Source organism: Zalophus californianus, chromosome 6, assembly GCF_009762305.2.
Source record: "Zalophus californianus isolate mZalCal1 chromosome 6, mZalCal1.pri.v2, whole genome shotgun sequence".
Lineage (NCBI taxonomy): Eukaryota > Metazoa > Chordata > Mammalia > Carnivora > Otariidae > Zalophus > Zalophus californianus.
Genome location: NC_045600.1, coordinates 84,707,125 through 84,730,087, shown reverse-complemented (window position 1 = coordinate 84,730,087; position 22,963 = coordinate 84,707,125). Strand labels below are relative to the sequence as shown.

At 37.5% G+C, this 22,963-nt stretch overlaps 2 protein-coding genes across 11 annotated transcripts in view; one reads left to right on the top strand and one right to left on the bottom strand.

The window, feature by feature from the left end:
- The window catches only part of TTBK2 (tau tubulin kinase 2), a 155,331-nt gene that overhangs the window by 76,568 nt on the left and 55,800 nt on the right, over nt 1–22,963 (top strand). For 8 of the 10 annotated variants that reach the window (XR_003515711.2, XM_027570402.2, XM_027570400.2 and 5 more), the window contains 3 exons: nt 4,642–4,715; nt 11,734–11,874; nt 13,379–13,483. Coding sequence is in view for 9 of the 10 variants with exons in the window: in XM_027570402.2 (XP_027426203.1) it covers nt 4,642–4,715; nt 11,734–11,874; nt 13,379–13,483 (320 nt within the window). In the remaining variant the exon portion in view is untranslated. The remainder of the gene's footprint in view (nt 1–4,641; nt 4,716–11,733; nt 11,875–13,378; nt 13,484–22,963) is intronic. The other 2 variants (XM_027570405.2, XM_027570408.2) reach the window with 2 other exon arrangements.
- LOC113909382 (peptidyl-prolyl cis-trans isomerase FKBP3-like) lies at nt 7,397–8,459 on the bottom strand. The gene has a single exon (XM_035727951.1). It carries the CDS (start codon nt 8,441–8,443, stop codon nt 7,769–7,771), a length of 675 nt encoding a protein of 224 aa, XP_035583844.1. The 5' UTR covers nt 8,444–8,459; the 3' UTR covers nt 7,397–7,768.

Here is a 22,963-nt window from a genome sequence, read left to right as displayed (position 1 = left end):
ACTCTCATAGGGCTGGGAGAGTTGCAGGCAGAAATGGAAGTGACAACTAATGAGTATGGGTTTTTTGGTGGGGTGGGGTAGGGCTGATGAAAATGTTCCAATGTTTATTGTGGTGGTGGTTCAGCTTTGAATATACTAAAAACAATTGAATTATACTTTAAATGGGTGAACTTGGTGGGGTATATTAATAATGTTCCAATAAAGGTATTATAAAAAACTTATTCATTGTTTAGAGTATCCTGTGCACAGCTGGGTACTAGAGTCCCTACCCTAGAAGTACCTACAGTCTAGGGGTCAGACAAGCAAACAAAGACAATATAGCCTTAAGATGCTGAAATTAAATGTGTATATCTATTATATTCTGGTGCCTTTCTGTACAATAATGAGAATCTATGGGAATTAATTAAGTAGGAATAAAATGAGGATTGGCTTGGGTTTGACATCACTCCTGCTCTAGAGTGACATTAAGATTATTTAGATGTCATGGGGCGCTTGGCTGGCTCAGTTGGTAGAGTGTGCAAATCTTAATTTCAGAGTTGAGTTTGAGCCCCACGTTGGCTGTAGAGATTACTTAAAAATAAAATCTTTTTATTTTTTTAAGAGAATTTATTCATTTATTTGAGAGAGACAGAGAGAGCATGCGCGTGAGTGTGGGGGAGGGGCATATGGAGAGGGAGAAGCAGACTCCCGGCTGAGCAAGGAGTCTGATGTGGGGCTCGATCCCGGACCCTGGGATCATGACCTGAGCCATAGGCAGATGCTTAACTGACTGAGCCACCCAGGTGCCCCAAAATAAAATCTTTAAAAAAAAGATTATTTGGATGTCTTTTATACTGGGAGTTCTTAAACGTCTATAGAAGGGTTTACCTAGGGACTTCAAGTTGTTTCTGTTATATTTCTGGACCTCTCTTCTAATCTTACTGTGCATGAAGTTGAATAACTATTTTTGTGAACGTGGAGTCAGGATCAGACCTAGTGGTGCATAGCGTCGGAATGTCTTGTTTTTTTGTTTGCTTACCAACTAGATATAACCTAGGAGACTGCCTAATTTACCATAAAGATTGCTGTAGTTCTGGTATCTGGATTTTCCTCAGGACTCTTACCTAAATGACAGTTTATTAGGTGAGACCTGATATATTCTGGGTTTGGCAAGCTGATTCTCTCTTTCCCTTTCTCCACAGCAATGATTTTGAATTATTAGAATTCTCTTCAAGTATAACCTACTCTGCTCCCTTCATTTTTACAGATTATTTTGCTTAATTCTTCACATCTGAAAAATGGGGAAAATAATAATACTTAAACTGTGATGATTAAATGCATGTAAAGCACCTAATATAATGCCTGACACAATGTACTTCCATGCTATTCATGTTTTACTCGCTATCATTATTTATATTAATTTGTTTATTCACAGATATTGACTGGGCATTTCACTATCTGACAGGTACCATGCTAGTTAGCAGAGCAAGATAGGTATGGTCCCTGTACTCATGGAGTGAATCCTCAGTTTGTACTAGTTATTTTAGCACTCTACGTGGTGGTGAAGAATTACTGTTCCAGTTAAATTGTAGTTTCTCCGTGCTTCTAAAAGTTTGTACATATTATTGAACTAACTTTATTAAGGATTTTCATTAATTACAGGTATCTAAAATATAAGAGCAGTAGCACACTATGCTATAAAGTGTGAGATAAGAACTCATTAAGCTCTAACCTAAAGCAATGAAGATGTGTTGGTAAATCCTAAACAATTTACTGCTGACTTTGTATTTTGTTTACCAGTCAAGGATCTACAATTGATTTTTCTTTTTAAAAGTAGGATGTTTTCACTATTGAGAGATAAATAGTATTTTGGTATAGCGTACCATAAAGATATTTTTGAAAGAGCATTCCAAGAAGAGTTACATATAGTATGGCCTTTTGTTTTTAGATGGTTGAAATGTCTTTGTAATAGAGATCCTTAATTTAAATGTTATATGCTAGGATGGTGGAATTTTTTTTTAAAAGATTTTATTTATTTATTTGAGACAGAGAGAATGAGAGGGTCAGAGGGAGAAGCAGACTCCCTGCTCAGCAGGGTGCCCAATGCAGGACTCGATCCTGGGACTCCAGGATCATGACCTGAGCCGAAGGCAGTCGCTTAACCAACTGAGCCACCCAGGCGCCCCTGGAAGGTGGAATCTTGAATGGATAGTAAGAAAATACTTCCTAAATGATTTTTAAATTGTTCCTTTGAAGCTGAGGGAAAGAGTAAGTTGCTAATTGGCCATCATTTCATCCTTTCATTCTTACTGCAATTTACTAGGTGACAGAGTTTTGCAAACATTTATAAAATACATGTAAAGTGATGCACATGCATTGTACACATTGGGAATTATTGCTCCCACTTATTTCTTGCTAGTTCCAACCCTTTCCAACAAAAGCACAGAGAATGAGAGAATAATGTAAAAGAAGTAGAATTATTAACTAAAATAAGTCTAGATTGTATTTATATTTTAGGTCAATCAGTAGAAAGGTTTTTTTTTTTTTAATTCAAGTTGAGATATATTTCTCATTCATTCACCAAATCTTGCCCTTCTAGCTCTTGGCGTGTGACTTGCTCACTTTACAGACAAACTTCTTCAAAGATTGCCCTCACTGCCTCATACTTGATTTACACTTTAATCCGTTAAAGACTGGCTGCCGCCCTTTCCACTCACTAGTGACTTCCTAATTTTTATATTAACCGGCACTTCTCAGCCTTTCTGTAGCATTTGCCATTGGCTACTTTTGCCTTAAAATGCTTCTTCTTCTTGTATTTCTGTAATACCCCTTTCTCATATTTTCCTCATACCTCTCTGACTATTACTTGATTTCCTTCATGTGTTCTTTTATTTTTGCCCATGCTCTAAATCTAAATGTTGTATTTTCTAAAATTCTGTTCTTAGGTTAATTTTCTTTTCATTCTTTATATTCTTCCAGCCTGGCAGTTGTCCATCTGTGTGTGTAGTTCTGTCTGCCTTCCATGAACTAATGGTTCCCCAATGTATTTCTACAGTTCAGCTTTTTGCTCAGCAGCAGGCTTGAAATTACAATTGTCTGCTGAATTCAACAGGTTGTCCTTAAACTCAACATTCTAATATCCCTTACAGCCTATACAACCTACTGTATATTCTCTTATTTTGGTACAACTTACCATTTAATTGTACCAGTTTCTAGTCAAAAGCTGTCTTTAGTGTCTCTCATATTTATCGAATTTTTTCCATCTCTCCTATACTATTTATAATTTAAACCATATTCTCTCTCTTGGGATATTGTAACTGTTCCTAGAGTGACCTTTCTGCCTTTAGAATTGACCTCTGTATAGTCTATCCTCATTGCCACTATAGCAGTGTTCTAAAGTACGATGTTTTAAGTGTGTTTTTCCTCATCTTAAAGTCTTTTAGATGCTTCTCATTACCCAGCAATAGATCCAATAGATCATATGTCCATCCATGGCCCATCTACTTTTGGATCATTTAGAGAACTTTTGAAAAGCTCCAACCTGTATTTTCCCCCATCGATTCTGAATCAGTAAAGAGTTTAGGAATTTAGAAAGCTTCCCAGGATGATTTTGATAAGTAGCCAGGGCTGAGAAAAACTGACCTCTCCATGTGGTTCACTTTCCTTGTTACAGAGTCTAAGACCTTTCAGGGCCTTGTGCCTCTTGCTTCTCCAGCATCTTCTCATGCTCTTCTCCCTTCATACGCTGTGCTCCAGCCAAAATGCCCTCTTCTCACCCTGGAGCCACCAGTCTTGATCCTTTTCTAGGACCTTTATTTGCTTTTGTTGAACCAGGGCAGACCCTAGATTGCTACCTGCTCCACTTCTGCTCTCCTCTGCGCCCTAGCCCGCACCTCCTTGGATTTCATAGGTAAAACTCAGGTTGAAAACCACTGAACTGATCCAAATCAGTGAGGCCCAGAAAGATTAAGTGATTAAAGGACTGAAGTCATGTATCTGTGAATGGCAGACCATATCTAAAATTCAGGATTTATAATATAAATTCATTTATATTATAAATATAATATTTATATCCCCTAGGATTTATATTCCTAACAGAGTTCTTATTTATTGCTCCTCTGTTTTCGTATGTATGATGTCTGGGCAAAGTTGATCTGAAAGGACCTTTTAATTCTTTACTCCCTAAATAAATTATCATTGTTTATTCCCTCATTCATTTATTTATTCATTCAATAAACATGTATTTGACTACACACGGAGCAGTGTAGGGTCCAGGAGGAGGTGGGTAGAAAATTTGAATAATACAGATTTCCTATTTTTAAGGTTCTTAAGACAGGCCCTTTGTATTCAATTATAAAATACTGTACAGAAAAACAAATTATTAATTTTTTAGAAGAGAAACCATAGGGCGCCTGGGTGGCTCAGTTGATTAAGCGACTGCCTTCGGCTCAGGTCATGATCCTGGAGTCCCGGGATCAAGTCCCACATCGGACTCCCTGCTCAGCAGGGGGTCTGCTTCTCCCTCTGACCCTCTTCCCTCTCATGCTCTCTATCTCTCATTCTCTCTCTCTCTCTCAAATAAATAAATAAAATCTTTAAAAAAAAAAAAAGAGAAACCATAATATAACCTTTTCCACTGTTTTCTGTCTGTCTTTTGTCCAGGGAAAGACCATGTTTGTAGATTTATTGGCTGTGGGAGGAATGATCGATTCAACTATGTGGTCATGCAGTTGCAGGTAGGTTACTTGGAAATGTATCTTAAAATATTTCAGTTTTGATCAAAGTACCTAATTGCAGTGGATATGAATAAAAACAGAATTCTTGGTATCATCTCAGAATGTTTTATATTATGCAGATGGAATTTTATTTAAACAGATTTGACATAGATTTTTCCAAAGATGGAAGGGTTGTTTTTGTCAGCTGTTTTAGTTGATCCATATCTTCATTGAGTGTCACCCTTGCAAAGTTTAAATCCCCATGTGGATTGCTGGATATGAATCTTGCCCTGTCCCTTCCTCTCTGTTCCCTTAAGGACTCTAGTTTTTTGGGGGTTTTTTGATGGAAATAATGTAAATTTATTGAAACTGGTTTTGGGGAGGATGGCTGGGTGGATAGTTGGGGATCTAGTTTTTAATCTTTGTGCTCAAGAACCAACTTTGACTACTTGAAAATTTAAGAATTAGTTGATATATAGGAGAAATGCATTCCTTTTTCTTTTTTCATTCTTTAATAGAGCTCTGTTCCCTAGATGGAGAGTGGAGTTGGGTTGGGGGCAGCAGAGGAAAGAAATTCAGAAAGGGAGTTTTGGAGTAATGACTGCAGCAGGGAGATGAGGGAAACCATCCCATTCTCTCTGACAACTCCTCTGCCCCTGAACACACACACAGACACACACACCCCCTGAACTGTCCCATTCTCTCTGACAACTCCTCTGCCCCTGAACACACACACAGACACACACACCCCCTGAACTGTCCCATTCTCTCTGACAACTACCTCTGCCCCTGAACACAAACAGATACCCTCCGAACTATAGTCACTCTCAAAAGAGTAAAGCCCTGGTTCACTTTGCTGCCTCACTTAGAGTTATCAGGGTTTCCTTTCATCTTTTGCAAAATTTGTTTTTGGACATTGGGGTCTTTTATTTTCTTTCAACTTAACTGTATAGCAGTGATTTCAGAGACATAGATCCTAGCCTAAGGTTTCTTCTTCTCATCAGAGGACTTTTATTATTTTGCTCAGCTATCCTTCAACATTTGATTTAGATCTAAAGATATTAATCTTCCTATAAATGATAGCCTTAAAGTCTTTGGGTCATGTGTTTCAGTGTCTCTTGAACCAGCATAGTTTTATTTCTTGAAGCAGTTATCCCTGTTATCTTTTTAGATCATTAGTATAGATAGACCCTGCCTTTTCTCACTTTGGCCATTAATAATACAACTTTTTGTATGATATTGTATAGTTTTCTTCTGAATTTATTATATATCTTATTTGATCCTCACCATATCCCCATGGAGAGGATAGGACAGCTTTTGTCCCCTTTTTGCAAGTGAATGGGCTGAAGCTCAAGGAGGTTTGTGGTTTGCCTGGGGACTGACTGATTTGATAGGTGTTAGGGCTTTGTGGAAGCCTGAGGCCAGCATTCTTGGCACAATTAGAGAACACTCTTCAGTTTCGTTTTTGGGTTGCTACTGACTAGAGAATAAGGATAGGAACTTTCTCAGTCTGCAGAATCTCTCTCAGTCTTAGCACATATTCATTTTTATTTTACTTCCACTTGTTTTTATTTTATTTGCAGTTATTTAAATCTCTCTTTCTGGAAATGGGAAGCTTCTTAGTCTGGGAAAACTAAGGAGACCGGTATAGATCAGATAACAATGGCCCATCTTTGTGGCCTTTGGCGAGCTCCTCTGGACTTAACCAAGAACCTTTCCATTTGACTTGCATGCTGTATTTTTTCCTGATCATAAGAAAATTAATCCACCATTAGCCCGCCATCTGTACAGTTATGATTGACTTGATTTGGACTAAAGCTAGTATAATTGTTAGAGGGTACTCTCTCTTATATGACATATTGAAGATAACTCCTAGGTTCCCCTGTATATTGTGATAAAATTTACATACTCAGCTTCTCACGGGCACTTTTAATTTCTTCTAAAAACCCTAAATTCATTTTTTTTTTTTATGGTAGGTGGGGAGAGGCAGGAGATGTTGAGAGAGAATCTTAAGCAGGCTCTGTGCCTAGCACAGAGCCCAATGTAGGCTCGATCTCACGACCCTGAAATCATGACCTGAGCCAAAATCAAGGGATGGATGCTCCACTGACTGAGACACCCAGGTGCCCCGTAAATTTATTATTCTTAAATACTCTTTTCCTCTTGGTGATTCAGTTGTATAATATCTGCCTTAAAATTTTTAAGGACTGGGGTGCCTCGGTGGCTCTTAAAATCTATGGGTTCAAGAAGTTGTACTTATTTCTTTTCTCATTTCTACCAGCAAGACCTGGGACAAGTCTCATGAAATTTCCTTTCACCATTGAGGCTTTACATGAGCAGCTTTAGTATAGCCTAAGAGTGATATTTTGTGAAAAGCATTATCACCTAGGGAGGGGCAAAAAAATATTTTGAATCTTGTAACCGTACAGACGTAGATCTAGTTTGCCTGACATCAGAGCTGCCATATTTTTAAAACTTATAAACATACACAAAAATAGAATGGTATAATGAACACCCATGTACTCATCACCCAGCTTCAGTAGTTTTCAGTATGTGGCCCATCTTGTTCCTGATGTATTCTTTCTCTCCTCTCCCTCCCCAGATTATTTCAAAGCAAACTGAAGGCATATTTTATCTGGAAATACATGAATATGTATTCCTATGAGTCAGAGATTCCTTTTTTCTCCTCTTAATCACAGTACACAGTAATTCCTTCATAATAGCGTTAAATATCAAGATGATCTTCAGATTTCCTTATTGTATGTCTTTTATTTTTTTTTCAAGACACTGAATATGTTTTTATTGAGCCTTTTAGTTTACAACATGAGGTAAAAGGAAAGTCATTTCTCCTTAACCAATATTTTACACAGTTGTAGTAAAATATTTCGAACTTTAGGGAATTATAATGGATTACATATATTAAAAGTTGGGGATTAGGTAAACAATATCGGAGTTCTTGAATTTTCCAGTTGACTCTTCCCTTACAATAGTAACCAGCTCTAATTAGTTACATAAGTTTCTTCAAGGCCATGTTTCATTGTTGCTGATGTCTTTATATCCGAAGCATTGCTATTTCAGTCAATATCCACTAACTCCACTTCAAAAATGAGTTTTGCATTTGGTGGAATTTTGGCATCAGGCTGTCCTTTCTTTCCATAAGCCCATTCTGGTTCAATCTCTAGTCGAGCCTTTTCTCCTTTACTCATAGTTAAGAGTGCTTCATCCCATCCTCTGGTAACTTTGCCTATTCCAACCTTAAAACTTAAAGGCTTGGCATTTTTCTTCTTCTTTGAACTCATTTGAATATTAGTATCAAAAACAGTCCCATCCTGTAGTGTTCCTGTATACCAGCAGTGAACAACATCTCCCTTTTTGGGAAAGTTGGTTTTATCTCCTTTTTTAAGAACAGATTTTATATATTTTGGTGGACCCTCATCCAGAGTCTCTTCAGACTTGGTTTCTTTGAGTTTATCTTCATTAAGCTTCACATTTTTCACCTGCTCAGACACTTTACTTATACTTTCAGTACCCTTGAAACGTTTACTTTCAAAAAGGTGGTTGTAGGCTGTAACCAAATGGTCCTTGTTGGCTGTCTTGGCCACATTTTTAATGTTTCCTAGTAACTCATGTTCTGCAAGAAACGAATCTGAACCGTGGTCCTGTAGAAACTTGATAATGTCCTTCTTGGGTAGCTGCTCGCTGCGCAGCTGCTCCACGGTCCAGGCCCACTGTGGTATGGCCGCCGCCATCTTCCCCCGCTGTCTTTTATTTTTTTTATATTTGAATTCCTTAAATCTGGTTTTACACAGGGTTCCACACATTGCATTTGGTGGATATAATTCTTAAACCTCTTTTACTCTATAATAGGTTCCCTCTTTTTTTTGTTGTTTTTTTGTTTTTAGTTTTTTGTTGTTATTGTTCATACTGTCATTGATAAAAATGAAGTCATTTATCATGAAGTTCTCATATTCTGGAGTTTGCTGATTATCTCCCTCCTTGTTTAACATGTTCTTCTATCCACTGTATTTTCTGTAAACTGGTGATTAGCTCTTTTGTTTTAATTAGCCAGAGTACTTCAGAGGTGAGTGGTATGCTTCCTCTTGCATCACATCAGTAAGCAATGTCTGGGTTGTCTCTTTTTAATATTGTTAGGAATGATCCTTGAGATTCAGGGAGACAGTCAGCCTGATGCATCCTTTTTAAAGTTCCCAGTGGTTTTTCTCTTAAGTTTTATCAACCCATTAGTAATCATTGCCTAGATCCATTACTTCAGTGCGGCTGCGGATGTACTATTCTAATTCTGTCAGTCTTTCTTAATTTATTAGCTGGAATTCTTTTTCAAAAAAGCACTCCACCAACTACTTAGGTTACCTGAGATAAATTTTATACACGAAGGGCAGGACTAATACTTGTTTCTTTCTTCTTTTTACTAGTTTTCAGAATAATGAGTTGGTTCCCTAATATTTTCCAAAGAGGACAAATGAGCTCTCTCTTTTTAAAAAAATAGGAGTTCATGCATTTCACATATTTTATGGTTATCAATTATTGCAGTTGTTTTTCTTTTTAATGTTCAAATTGTTCCATCTTTGGCAACAGGTGAAACAAGATTGGCTATGAACTGATAATTGTTAATTCTTGGTGATGAGTAGGTATATGAGGGTTCATTATATTATTTTCTTTTAAGTGTATTTTACATTTTTAATAGTAAAATCCACTTGCATTTTTATTGGGATCATGTTAAATTTATAGAATTACTTAGAGAAAAATGAATTTGCTTTTTTCATTCAATAGTATTCATTCTATGTTATTATGAATAAGGATTCTTTTTTTTTTTTTTGGTGGCTGCATACCACTCAGTAAGATGAGTGTACCATAATTTATTTAACCTTTCCTTTATTGATAGATACCTAGATTGTTTTCAATTTTTCTCTATAACAGATAATGACTACTTTTAGTTTATACTCTGAAGTATAATTTGATGGATAAAACCTGCTTGTACTTACCATGTTAATAACTTTCCTCCAACAAAAAAACCACTTTCCCCCATGCTCAGGTCATGATCCCAGGGTCCTGGGATCAAGCCCCGCATGGGGCTCCCTGCTCAGTGGGGAGCCTGTTTCTCCCTCTGCCTGCCGCTCCCCTGGCTTGTGCACTCTCTCTCTCTCTGTCAAATAAATAAATAAAATCTTTAAAAATTAAAAAATTAAAGATTTGAAATTTAAAATCATTATTAATACCATAAACCGAATTAATTCATTTTCTTTCAAAAGCTCTTATAATGGTGAAAGTTGTTTACAAATAAAGTTCTAATATTTCTTAGGTATATTTTTTGAAATCAAAATACTGATTTTTGAGAAAAAATTACTAGAATGCTAATAAGTTATTAGCTACTCATGGGATTGTAAAACTTGTTGTAGATTATCATTTATTTGACATTTGCTGAGATGTAGAGAACAATAAATTCTCCTAACATGAAAATTTCATAATAAAGAGAACTGCCAGTTTGTGCTGTGAGAAATTTTTTTTTTAATTTTTTAAAAGGTTTTTTATTTATTTATTTGACAGAGACACAGTGAGAGAGGGAACACAGCAGGGGGAGTAGGAGAGGGAGAAGCAGGCTTCCCGCGGAGCAGGGAGCCCGATGCGGGTCTCGATCCCAAGACCCTGGGATCACGACCTGAGTCGAAGGCAGATGCTTAACGACTGAGCCACCCAGGTGCCCCTAAAACTGCATTTTTAAAGAAGCGATGAAGTGGGAAAGGCTCCTGACTTTCTTGTACTTTCTCGATTCTTCAATTACTTGAGTGCTAGTTAGTATTTTAAGTGGCACTGAAATAATTTAAGAATTTATTACTTTTTCAAAAGTGAATCAGCTGTCTTCTGTTGAGGTGATGGCATTGGTGGTATTAATCCCTAACATACACTACAAAATTTGGGGAATAGAGAGATTAGGCTATTTAAATTCTCTTGTGATAGAGGAGCCAGTTTCCATTCTTTGGGCCATAGAACTGCAGCATCATAGCCCTGCTCTTCTCATCAAATTATTGGTTTGTTACCTAGGCAATAAAGAACTTTCCGGATGGAGCAGCACTGTGAAGTGAACAAAACAACAAGTTCAAATTCAAACAGGTTTAGATGTGAAAAACAACTTTAGTAGGTTAACATTGTTTAAACTTTCTGAGCCTCAGTTTCTTCATCTGCAACATCTTCTATTTTAGGGGGCTGTGAGGATTAAATGCAATCATGATGTAACACATCTGGCACAAGCTTTTATCTGTTGATACAAGCAATTGAAATAATTGAGTTTGTTTCATGTCATTTTTGTTTATAATAACAATAATTAGCATTTATTGAGTACTTACTGTGTCCCAGGCAGTATGGTAAACACTTTATGTGGATCTTGTTTAATCTTCATAGAACATTGCGAGGTAGGTATCATTGCCCTCATTTTATAAGGAAACCATGACACAGAAAAATTAAGTAGTTTGTATGGGAGCATGTTAGGCAGTAATGAGGAATTATTGCTCTGGGTACATACATTTTCTATATTTTCAAATAAGACAATATTTTGTTATGGCATGAAAGACAAAGGGAAACACGATGACTCAAAAACATAATATGTTCAAAAACTTCTGGTTATTCTTAAATTTGTCTGAAACATTCATGTATTACCTTAATGGAATCTCTTCTCTTGAATGAGAGGATCACGATTTGGGTAAAATCCTTGCTCTTTCTGTCAAAACATTTTTTTAAAGATTTATTTATTTGAGAGGAGAGAGAGATCATGAGCATGAGCAGGGGGAGGGGCAGAGGGAGAGAGAGAGTCCCAAGCAGACTCCCGACTGAGTGTGGGCCCAGCGCAGGGCTCCATCCCACAACCCCAAGACCACAACCCGAGTGGAAACCAAGAGTCGGATGCTCAACCAACTGGGCTACCCAGGTTCCCCTGTCAAAACATTTTTAATGATAAATGAATAACTTCCCAGTCTTCTCTTATAACATAGTACCATATTTGGAAGTGTTTATTTGGTTTCCACAGGGTCGGAATCTGGCAGATCTACGCCGTAGCCAGTCCCGGGGTACATTCACCATTAGCACTACTCTTCGGTTGGGTAGACAGATTCTGGAGTCTATTGAGAGCATCCATTCTGTGGGATTCTTGCACCGAGACATCAAACCGGTAAGGGGCCTTTTCAAGTCCGAGCACAGAATGAGTTTGCTTTGTACTCTTAATCTGATGATGGGATCCAATAAATTATGAATGTAGCTTTCTGTATTTGCTTTCCATTATTAAATACAAGGTAATATTTTAATTTCAGTAACTAGAAGCAAAATGTAACTTGTCTCTCAATTTTTTAAAAGAATTCTAATTACATAAAAAAAAATTTCTAACTACAAACCACAATTTAACATTCAAGAGCTTTTCTCATACAATGAAAATGTTGCTCACAGCCAAATTAAAAATGATTAATGCTTGACTATTATTATTATGTGTTAACATTTCTAGTTACTTAGCCTTACACCAAAATTGGAAGTTATTCTTTAGATTTCTTTTTCCTGATACTGTGTAAAAACATATACATATGTTGCTTTTAGATGTATGCACTGTGTTCTCTGAACTATTTCTCAAGTGACAAATTGTACTTATAAGGAACCATCAATTATGAAAGACATTTTTTCTTCTGAGTGCTACAGTGGCAATATATAGTATTTTTTTCTATTCCGTTTCTTCTTAGAAATTGTCATTTCCATAACTGAAATATGCTTTTATTTTTCCTTCTTGGTTTTTTTATTGCTCACAAGGGGAAGTGATCCATTTCTGATATACTGTATTTACTATAAATATATCATGTGTTGGTTAGTGCAGTTGAAAATTACACCCATCTGTAGCTACATGATTTTTAAAATTAAATAGTTTACATGAAAATGCCAACTAAAATTAACATTGTAGAGTCAGACTTAATGTAATGTAGATTTCTCTTGCACTTAATTCTATGCCAAACTAAATGTCACTACTTTAAAAACATGGTGACTGAAGACTTTCCATTTTCATCTGAAAGCTCCCTAAGTAGAACAGTATTTTAAAATAAAAGCTAACAATTCTGTTGCAGTTTTGCTTTTCCCTTTATAAATTCTCTTTTTACATACACCATCTTTGCAAGTCTGTGCTCATTTAACATTACATTTATTTTTTTAAGGGAAGAAGGCAAAGTATATTTTCCTTAAGTCTGTTTTGAAATGTTTCCTTAAATTGAATTTTAATTTTTTTGCTTAGTGAAATTCAGCTTTATGATGCTCATAGGAAATTCATTTAAATTTCTAGCTATGTATTTAATTTTGCTCACTCCTAGTTCCTCCCATTTTAAAAAGGAAGAATTGGGCTGTCTTTAAAGCAGTCACTTAGACTAAAATTTCAAGGAACGTAGAGTTACACTTGAGTCAGTATTATTTGTAACTTTGTTCCATCACTTAAATTCTTTGTTCCTCAAAGTTACCTGCTCCTGGGCATTAATAGAACGCATAACGAGATTATGTATTAACATCCAGTAAACATCATGGATTAAAGTAGTGTATTTGAGACATATGTATTATATAGAGTTTAAATAGAATTAAAATATAGGAAGGATAGATGTAAGGACTTAGTATTGTAAGAATATGTATATTTTCCTTCTTTGCTTTTCTAGTCGAACTTCGCCATGGGTCGCTTTCCTAGTACATGTAGGAAATGTTACATGCTTGATTTTGGCTTGGCTCGACAATTTACCAATTCCTGTGGTGACGTCAGACCAGTAAGATTTTTCATATTATTATTAAAATATTCAAGAATTAACCTGTTATTTATAGTATCACTTTTAAAAAAAGATATATGAATTATGTATAGAATGGATCTTATCCAAGAAGTAGCATATAGATTTTATGATGAAATTATAGGATAGAGTTAATTAATTTTATCGAAAGTTGTAGCTTTAATAAAAAAGTACATTAGGGGTGCCTGAGTGGCTCAGTCAGTTAAGCATCTGCCTTCGGTTCAGGTCATGATCCCAGGGTCCTGGGACTAAGCCCCGCATCAGGCTCCCTGCTCAGCGGGGAACCTGCTTCTCCCTCTCCCTCTGCTGCTCCCCCTACTTGTGCTCTCTCACTCTCTCTCTGTCAAATAAATAAATACAATGTTTTAAAAAAAAAGTACATTAGACACAGACTTACAGTGGATTTGTAGTAAGAACACACATTGGCCCTTTAGGAGCAAGGGTCTTTTTTGCAGTCTGAGGCTCTTTCTATATCCTGCAGTTCTGTTTTCATTGTTGTACATTTCCTATCCAGAAGGCCGTTTCTGTTGCCTCTCTCCACCCCCAAATGGATGGGTCATACTTCCCTGTTTCTTTGATTCCTTTTAATTTTTTTGTTGGAAACTGGACATTTTAGATAATATAGTTTTAGATACGGGTCCTCCTTTCCAGGGCTTGTTATTGTTATTTGCTTGTTTATGTGTTTAGGGATTGAACTGGATTAGTTTCAGTGAGGGCTTTTCCCCTGCCACCCTCCCAACCCCTCCCCTTCCCCAACACAGAGTATTAGGTCTCTGTTTTTGCTCCTGGGGCAGTCAACCTGCGGTCACCCTGGAATGACACTTGTACTGGTAGGGCTCTCTTCTGCACTTGCCCTGGCCATACCCAGTTTTTAAGCTCCAGTAATTGCTGGCTGACTGCCCTGTTGTTTGCAGTAGTACCCTGGGGCATAAATTCCTGGACAAACTAATATAATCAAATCTCTGAGGTCCCAGTTTGTGTTTTTCTGACCTTGGGAGGCCTCCCTCCTTCCAATTGTCTTACTCCTCCTGTTCTCTCTTACCTGGCCAGCCTGTAGTCTAGGCTTTATCTTCATTAGCTCCACAGATCTCCCAATTCCCAATACCACAACCTCCCTATTTTTGAGAAATGCTTTAAGTTTAAACTTTACTGTTGCAAACAAGATAAGTTCCTTTGGGAAGAGATTAGGAGGTGTCTTTTTAAATGGCCTTTCTCCTGCCCCCAGGCAAAATCTCTGAGCCAGGGCTCTAAAGTTGGGCTGAGGACTATGGTAAGCTTCTGAATGACATCCTTTCTTTTTAGGAGCTGAGATGGGGCAGAAGGTGGAGATCTTTCAGCTTGTCTCTCCTGGCATGGAAATACTGCCTCCTGAGCTGGGGTGGTGGTGGTGGTGGGGTGTGGGGAGGGCTTTTGGGCCCTCAGTATTGTCAACATATACCCAAGGTAGACCCTCCATTTCATGAGTGGCGCTGGGTGCAAGAAAGAAACTTCTCTATCCACACTAACCCAGGACTTAGCCTCCCCCGCAACAGAGAGCTGGAAGAACCTCAGAAATGCTGAAGTCCTGCTTCTATGGGAAGAAAGCCCTCTGGCTGGGAACTGGGGAATGAGGGAGTCCTGTGTCCTTGGTGGCAACAATCTGGAGTGGAGCCACCCTTTCTGCTCTGGAAGAGAGGAGGGAGAGAACGGTTTGGGTTCAAGTACCATAGAATTTTCACTTTTCTTGAATAGATGTTTCTCTATTTGTTATTTGCCCTCAGGACCGTTTCCAAGAGCTTTAGTTTTTTTTTTTAATTTTTTATTGTTATGTTAATCACCATATATTACATAATTTGTTTTGGTGTACTGTTCCATGATTCATTGTTTGTTCATAACACCCAGTGCTCCATGCAGTCCAAGAGCTTTAGTTTTTTAAAATAATTTTCACCAGTTTTACTGGGGATCAGGTCATTGGAGCTCCTTATATTGTCATACCTGTAGTTCAGTTCTTCTGATGTCTCCTTTTTACCTTTAGTTTTGTTTTAACTTGGTACTGATTGTGATTTTCCTTTTCTAGCAAATTAGTTGCACAGAAGTTGAAATACTGATTTTTGAATGAGCTAAGTATGTAATAATAGACTTGTATACATAAATGTAAATTATATTTAAAATATAGGCACATGAGAATTTAGGTGCCTAAAAATTATGAGAGAATCTTTCTGATTCTGGTGAAGATCTTGCATTAATAGATAGTAAAGCAGGTAAAGAATTTAGGTTCTGTGTAGCTTGCTAGATTGAATGTATTTCTGGAATCCCATTTCTTTTCCAGATATCTTTTATTTTTAAGTTTTTAGACTATTACCAGGTTATTGTTTATTCATACACGTAACATATTTAATGAGCACATAATATGTGTGAGGCATGGACCTAGGTGCTGGGACTGTAGTGGTGAACAAGCTGACCAAAATGAGGCTTTTATGGAGGTTATATTTTATTGGTGAAGACAGATAAAAAACAAATACATAATTTTAGGTAGTGATATATGCTTTGAATAAACACAAAGCAGTGTATTTTTTTTAAAGATTTTATTTATTTATTTGACAGAGAGAGACACAGCGAGACAGGGAACACAAGCAGGGGGAGTGGGAGAGGGAGAAGCAGGCTTCCCGCGGAGCAGGGAGACCGATGCGGGGCTCCATCCCAGGACCCTGGGATCATGACCTGAGCTGAAGGCAGACGCTTAACGACTGAGCCACCCAGGCGCCGCGACAAAGCAGTGTATTGACATAGAGAGTGATGGGCAGTGAGAATAGGAGACTACTTTAGTACCAGAAAAAAAAAAAGGAGAATATTTTAGAAGTATTAGTTTAAAAAGACTTCTCTGAGGAGGTATCGAGTTGAAAGTTGAATGAAGTATGAGAATAAGCCATGTAAATATCTGGAAAGAGAGTTTTCCAGGCAAAGGGAATAACAAGTTTAAAGGCCCTGAGGCATAGTAAATTTGGTCTGTTCAAGAAAAAGTAGGGAGGCTACTGTGGCTTTGCACAACATAGCATAACATGATGAGGAGTTAAGTGGAGAGAGGTGAGCTGTGAGAGGTTGGTTGGCCCTAGATTGTGTATGATTTTGCAAAGATGTTTTATTCTAAATATGATAGGAAGCCTTTGGAAAATTTTGAGCAGGGTTCTTGCATAATCTGGTACCTGATCTGTCAATAAGGTGATTACATAATGGAATTATATACAGAAGTAGATTATATTTAAAACATAGCCATAGGAGAATTTCAGTGCCTGGAAATTGTAGGGAGACTATCTTCAGTTTTATCAGTATTCTTGTGTAAATTAGTAGCCATGCAGAAAAGAACTTAGGTTCTGTGTAGTTTGTTATATTTGAATATATTTCTGGAATCCCGTTTCTATTCTAAATAAGTTTTTCAATTTTTAGAACATGTGTTTTTAAAAAAAAAAAGTCACTCTGGCTGTGAAGAGGAGGCTGTTGAGAGCAAGAGTGGAATCAGAAAGTTACAAGTGAGAAGGCTAATGCCATTGGTCCAGTGATTATTGCATGCGACTGGGACCTAGGGCATTAAGGGTGCGCCAATGAAGGTGGTGAGAAATGGTCATATTTAGCATATATTTTAAAGATAGACTTAACAAGCCTTCCTTTTGGATTTGGTAATATCGGGATGTCAAGGAAAAAGAAAAGTCAAGATTGACTGCTAAATTTTTGTCCTGAATGAATGGTCATGCCATTAACCATGATGGGGAAGAAGGCTGAAGAGTGGATTTGATAAGGGAAAAACGAGGTCCTATTTTCTAGAAGTTAAGTTTGAGATGCTTCTTAGATTCCGGATGGAAATAACAAGAAGGTGATTTGATATGGTAATATAGCTCAAAAGAGAAATCAGGACTGGAAATATAAATTTAAGAATCACTTGATTGGGGGTGGGGGTGTAGCCGGGGCACAGGGGTGCAAGAGTACCTGGCTTTGGTGGTCCCAAGTAGATGAGGTTCAACTACTTGCCACTGAGAAAATCCAAAGGCAGAGAGACAAGTAGTGGTCAAACAAGAAAAGAGTGTATTCAATGGATGCTCAACGTACTGAGCCACCCAGGGTGCCTTCAGAGCTATTTTATTTTATTTTTTTTTTAAGATTTTATTTATTTTAGAGAGTGAGTGTGGGGGGGGAGGGGCAGAGGGTAGAGGGATAAGCAGACTCCATGCTGAGCATAGAGCTTAACGTGGGGCTCCATCCCACAACCTTGAGATCATGACCTGAGCTGAAATTAAGAGTTGGACGATTAACCAACTTAGAGCTGTTTTATTTTAAAGAAGATTGGTAAAACAGGGAAGTAGTTGAAAGGGAAGTAAAATCCTTCATTCCTGAGTTTATTCATTTCCTTCTTATTTATTTTTTTAAATGGCAGTTATTATAGCATGCTTGTGTACTGATGGTAATGCTCCAGGAGACATGAAAAAAAATGATAATGTAGGACAGAGCAGGAACAATTCTAGGAGACACATTCTTGCATGACCAAGGGAAGGAACCTGAGCACAAATGATGAGGTTAGCCCATTCTCTAAGAGCAAGAACACTTCTTCCATTGTAACTGAGAAAAGGCTGAATAAGTAGACACAGATACAGGTAAGCATTTAGATTTGGTAGTGGGAAGTTGAAGTTCTCTCATGGCTTTTATCTTCTTCATGAAGGTAAGGCCTTTTGCTGAGAGTGCAGAAAGGTGCTGGAGGTTGACGAAAGAGGACAAGTGACATCGTTACCATGGGGAGGGAGAAGAGAACTAGCCTCAGCAAAATAGACTGTAGACCTGTGCTGAAAGCTCATTTGAGTATTATGGTAATTTAAGGTGAGATTGTCAGTACAGTTTGTTTTTCTCTAGACACCTTTAACTGCTTGTTTAGAAATGCAGTTTAGTCTAAGAGTTAGGTTTAACCTGAGTAAGGATCAGGTTAGCACTATGGAAGAGTGAGGGAAGAGAGTTGAGAGAATAGTTCACTCTGTGTAAGGAATGAACTTTCCCTTTTTGTTACATATCACTAGCTAGTTCCTTTTAGAATTTCAGTAGGATTTTCATGGTTTTCTTTAAATCTCTTAAATCTCAAATAAATTTAATTTCATACTTTTTTCAATCATGATTATGATTGAAATCATTTTTTCATATTGCTCCACTAATATAAAACCAAAGTTGCCTTTGTAGTTTTGTTTCATATCATACAATTTTGTTTATTTATTCCTTTTAAGAAACTTGAGTCACTTGAATTGTCTAGGTATGCCATCATGTTATTTGCAAAAAATCAATATTTTTATTTTGTCTTGCTATATTATGTATTCCAGAAGAGTGTAAAAAACACATATCAAAATTTTAAGGAAGAATATTAAAACATCTATGGCCTCCATCTAGGTTAAGAATTAGCTCATTAGCACCATACATCTCATTCCCTTTTCTTCCTCAAGCAGCATTGTCTAATTGAAGTTACTGTGAGCATGGAAATGTTCTGTATCCGTACTAATATGGTAGCCACTAGCTACATGGGCTATTGAACACTTGAATTGTAGCCAAAGCAAATGAGAGACTGAATTTTAAATTTCATTTAGTTTTAGGTTGCTATTACATTGGCCATTGCAGCTCTAGAAATAACCTCCATTCTGAATTTTGCATGAATCAGTCTGTCTTCTGTCTTCTGTAGACTTGACGGTACTTGTTTTGGAGTATGGAGCAGATTCAGGTGGCTTTTGTAAAATAGTGCAGTTATCATGTGGCTTTCATCTAGCTTCCCCCAGTGATAATAGCTTACATAATCATAGTACATTGTCAAAGCTAAGAAATAGATATTGGTATACTATTGCTAACTCAAGTGCAGACCTGAGTCAGCTTTCACTATAATTTACATGTACTTTTTCTTGAGGGAGGAGAGTATATGAAACTTTTATCACATGTACGGATTCGTACACCCAACAACACTGTCAGTATACAAAACTATGCCATCACCACAAAGAAACTCCCTCAAAACAAAAATGTTAATTTATTTACCAAACTTAGTAATAGTATTCTTAGTAGAGGACCATCAGTCAGAATGCATTACAAAGGGAATGATGGATAGTCTCTGTTACACTATTAATGAGTTGTTTTTGTGATTGGTTTTGAGAGCCTCTACTGTTTACTTTTAAGATGTATTAGTTACAATAAATAGGGACGTGAGGTACAAAGGAGTCCAGAGCTATATATATTTACAGTACTCTGTTCCATATGGTTTCAGAGTTGAACTTCTGTTTACTTAATGATCTGAATCTTTATGTTCATTATTTTGTCCTCCTGGTTTAAAGCATGCCCTAGTTTCCTTACTCCTTCAGCTGGCATCTCACATTGGCCCTTTGTGTCTCAGCTCTTGCAATGCCATGTTTTCTCCTGCTGCTTCTTCCTACCATTCAGCTGAAACTCCCAGTGCCTAGGGCTATAGTGACCTACTTAACAAAACTTTTAAGTCTTTTTCTCTATTACCATTCCACAACTTCAGCTATTTTCTTATTTCCATTGAGGGCTATATTACATAGTTCTCATGCTTTCTGCCCCTTTCCAGAGCCCCTCCCTTTGGTTAGCAATAGGCCTGGGCTCATGCCTACAGTCCTTCCCTTCTCCTGCTAGATTTATTCTCCTGAGAGCTCATTTTGTCTCTGACATTCATCTCCTCCTTCACGTTCACACTGCTCTACCTTTGTGGTAGTCTTGTGGCTTCTCGTTTGGATTATTAAAAGAGTTTCCTCCTTGGTCTCCCTACATCCCCTTCCAGTCTCTTCTTTTTACCTCCAGAAGAGTAAGCATCCCAAGCACTTTATCAATCATGTCACTTTCCTACTTAAAAATTTTTGATGAATTCCATTTCCCTGCATGTTATAAACCAAACACCTTAATACGACATTCAAGGCCATCCTTGCTTAACCTGATTCCAACCTACTTTTCCACTATTTTCTCTCAAATTTGTTCCAGCCCTATCAAACACTTCCCCTAACACACACAGTACTTTCCTCCCATTTTGCATTGCACACAGTGTTCTTTTTACTTAAAGTGCTTTTCCTTCTCCCTGTTGTAATTCTTTCAGTTTTCATTTTAAAGATTTATTTATTTGAGAGAAGAAAGAGAGCAAGCGAGCATGAGTGGGGAGAGGGGCAGAGGGAGTGGGAGAGAGAATCTCAAGCAGACTCCTGCTGAGCATGGAGCCCGACTCGGGGCTTGATTTCACAACTCGGTCATGACCTGAGCCGAAATCAAGAGTTGGACGCTCAACTGACTGAGCCACCCAGGCACCCCCTTTTTTGACGTCCAATTTATTTTTTCTTTTTCATTTTCACTTAAATATCTAGGTATTTATTTTAATAAAATGTGCTCTTAGGTTGTTAACCACTCTTACTTTTTTCTTTAAAGATGTCTTTAAATACAATTTTTGAAGAGATATTTCTTTTTTTTTTTTTAAAGATTTTATTTATTTGGCAGAGAGAGACACAGCGAGAGAGGGAACACAAGTAGGGGGAGTGGGAGAGGGAGAAGCAGGCTCTCCGCCGAGCAGGGAGCCCAATGCGGGGCTCGATCCCAGGACCCTGGGATCATGACCTGAGCCGAAGGCAGACACTTAACAACTGAGCCACCCAGGCGCCCCTGAAGAGATATTTCTATAGTGCGAAAATAAGAAAGTAAAAATTCATCAAAGTTGGGGCGCCTGGGTGGCTCAGTCATTAAGTGTCTGCCTTGGGCTCAGGTCATGATCCCAGAGTCCTGGGATCGAGCCCCGCCCACATCGGGCTCCCTGCTCCCCCTGCTTGTGTTCCCTCTCTTGCTGTGTCTCTCTCTGTCAAATAAATAAATAAAATCTTTAAAAAAAAATTTACCAAAGTTAAATACTTCTTTGAAAGTCACTATTAAGCAAATGAAAAGACAAATCACAGACTGGGAGAAAAATATTTCAAAACACACATCTGACAAAGGACTTATATCCAGAATCTATAAACAGTTCTCACAACTCAATAATAAAACAAATGAATAAACATGAGCAAAAGATTTGTATAGCTATTTCATCAAAGAAGAGATACTACAGATGGCAAATAAGCACATTAGCAAATGGTGAACATCTTTAGTTATCAGAGAAATGCAAATTAAAACCACAATGAGACATCACTACACAGCAGTAAACCTAAAAACACAATTCTGAATGCTTGTGAGGGACAGAAATCAGAGGTTGCCAGAGACTGGAAGTGGAGGGGAGGGGATTGTGACTATACGGGGCTTTACGAGAACTCTTAGGACGATAGAAATACTGTATACCTTGATTGCAGTGGTAGTTACATGACTATATCCCTTTGTTAAAACTCACAGAACTGTGTATACCTAAAGTATGAATTTTGCTGTGTGTAAATTATACCTTAATAAGCCTGACTTGAAAAAAATTAACAGGTAAGCAGTGAAACAAATCTCTATTTCACCCCTGCTATCCCAAAGCCATTCATTTTCTATACTACTCTTATGCCTTCCTCCAACCTTTAGGTAGCTATATTGTTATTATTTCTTTAATGTATTCTTCCAGAACTTCTTCTTGCGTATATAATACATATGAATGTATATTCTCATTTTTCTCTTTTTGATTCAAAAGGTAGCATGATGTACATTCTGCACTTGCCTTTTTCCAGTGTATCTAGGAGATCTTTCCATGTCAGGATATAGAGCTTCTTCATTCTTTTTTGCAGCTACAAAGTGTATTCCATTATAAGCATGTACTGTCATTTATTTAATCAGTCTATTTATGAACATATTTGTGAACATATGGGTTACTTTCAGTCTTTTGCTATCACAAACATTAATGTAGTGAGTGAGTGTGATACATCCATTATTTTTGCACATACGCAAATATATGTGTAAGATAACTTTCCAGAAGTGAAACGGCTTTGTCAAAGAGAATATATACATTTGAAATTTTGATAGATATTGCCAGATTGCCATCAATTAGGGAGGTTTCAAGAGATCACCTATTTTTTTTTCTTTTTCAAATTTTTATTTAAATTCTAGTTAGTTAACATGCACTGCAGTATTGGTTTCAGGAGTAGAATTCAGTGGGTTCATCACTTACATACAACACCCAGTGCTCATCATAACAAGTGCCCTCCTTAATACCCATTACCCATCTAGCCAGTCCTCCACCCACCTCCCTCCATCAACCCTCAGTTTGTTATAACTTTAAGAGTTTCTTATGGTTGGGGTGCTTGGGTGGCTCAGTCAGTTGAGTGTCCAACTCTTGGTTTTGGCTGAGGTCATGGTCTTGGGGTCGTGGGATCAAGCTCTGCGCCTGGCTTCATGCTCGGCGTGGAGGCTGCTTGAGATTCTCTGCCTCTCCCTCTCCTCCTTCCCCCACTTGTGCATGTGCTCTCTCTTTATCTCAAATAAATAAATATAATCTTTAAAAAAAAAGTCTCTTATGGTTTG

Coding starts and splice junctions, on each gene's coding strand:
- LOC113909382 (XM_035727951.1), bottom strand. CDS start 8,443: ATGGCGGCGGCCATACCACAGTGGGCCTGGACCGTGGAGCAGCTGCGC.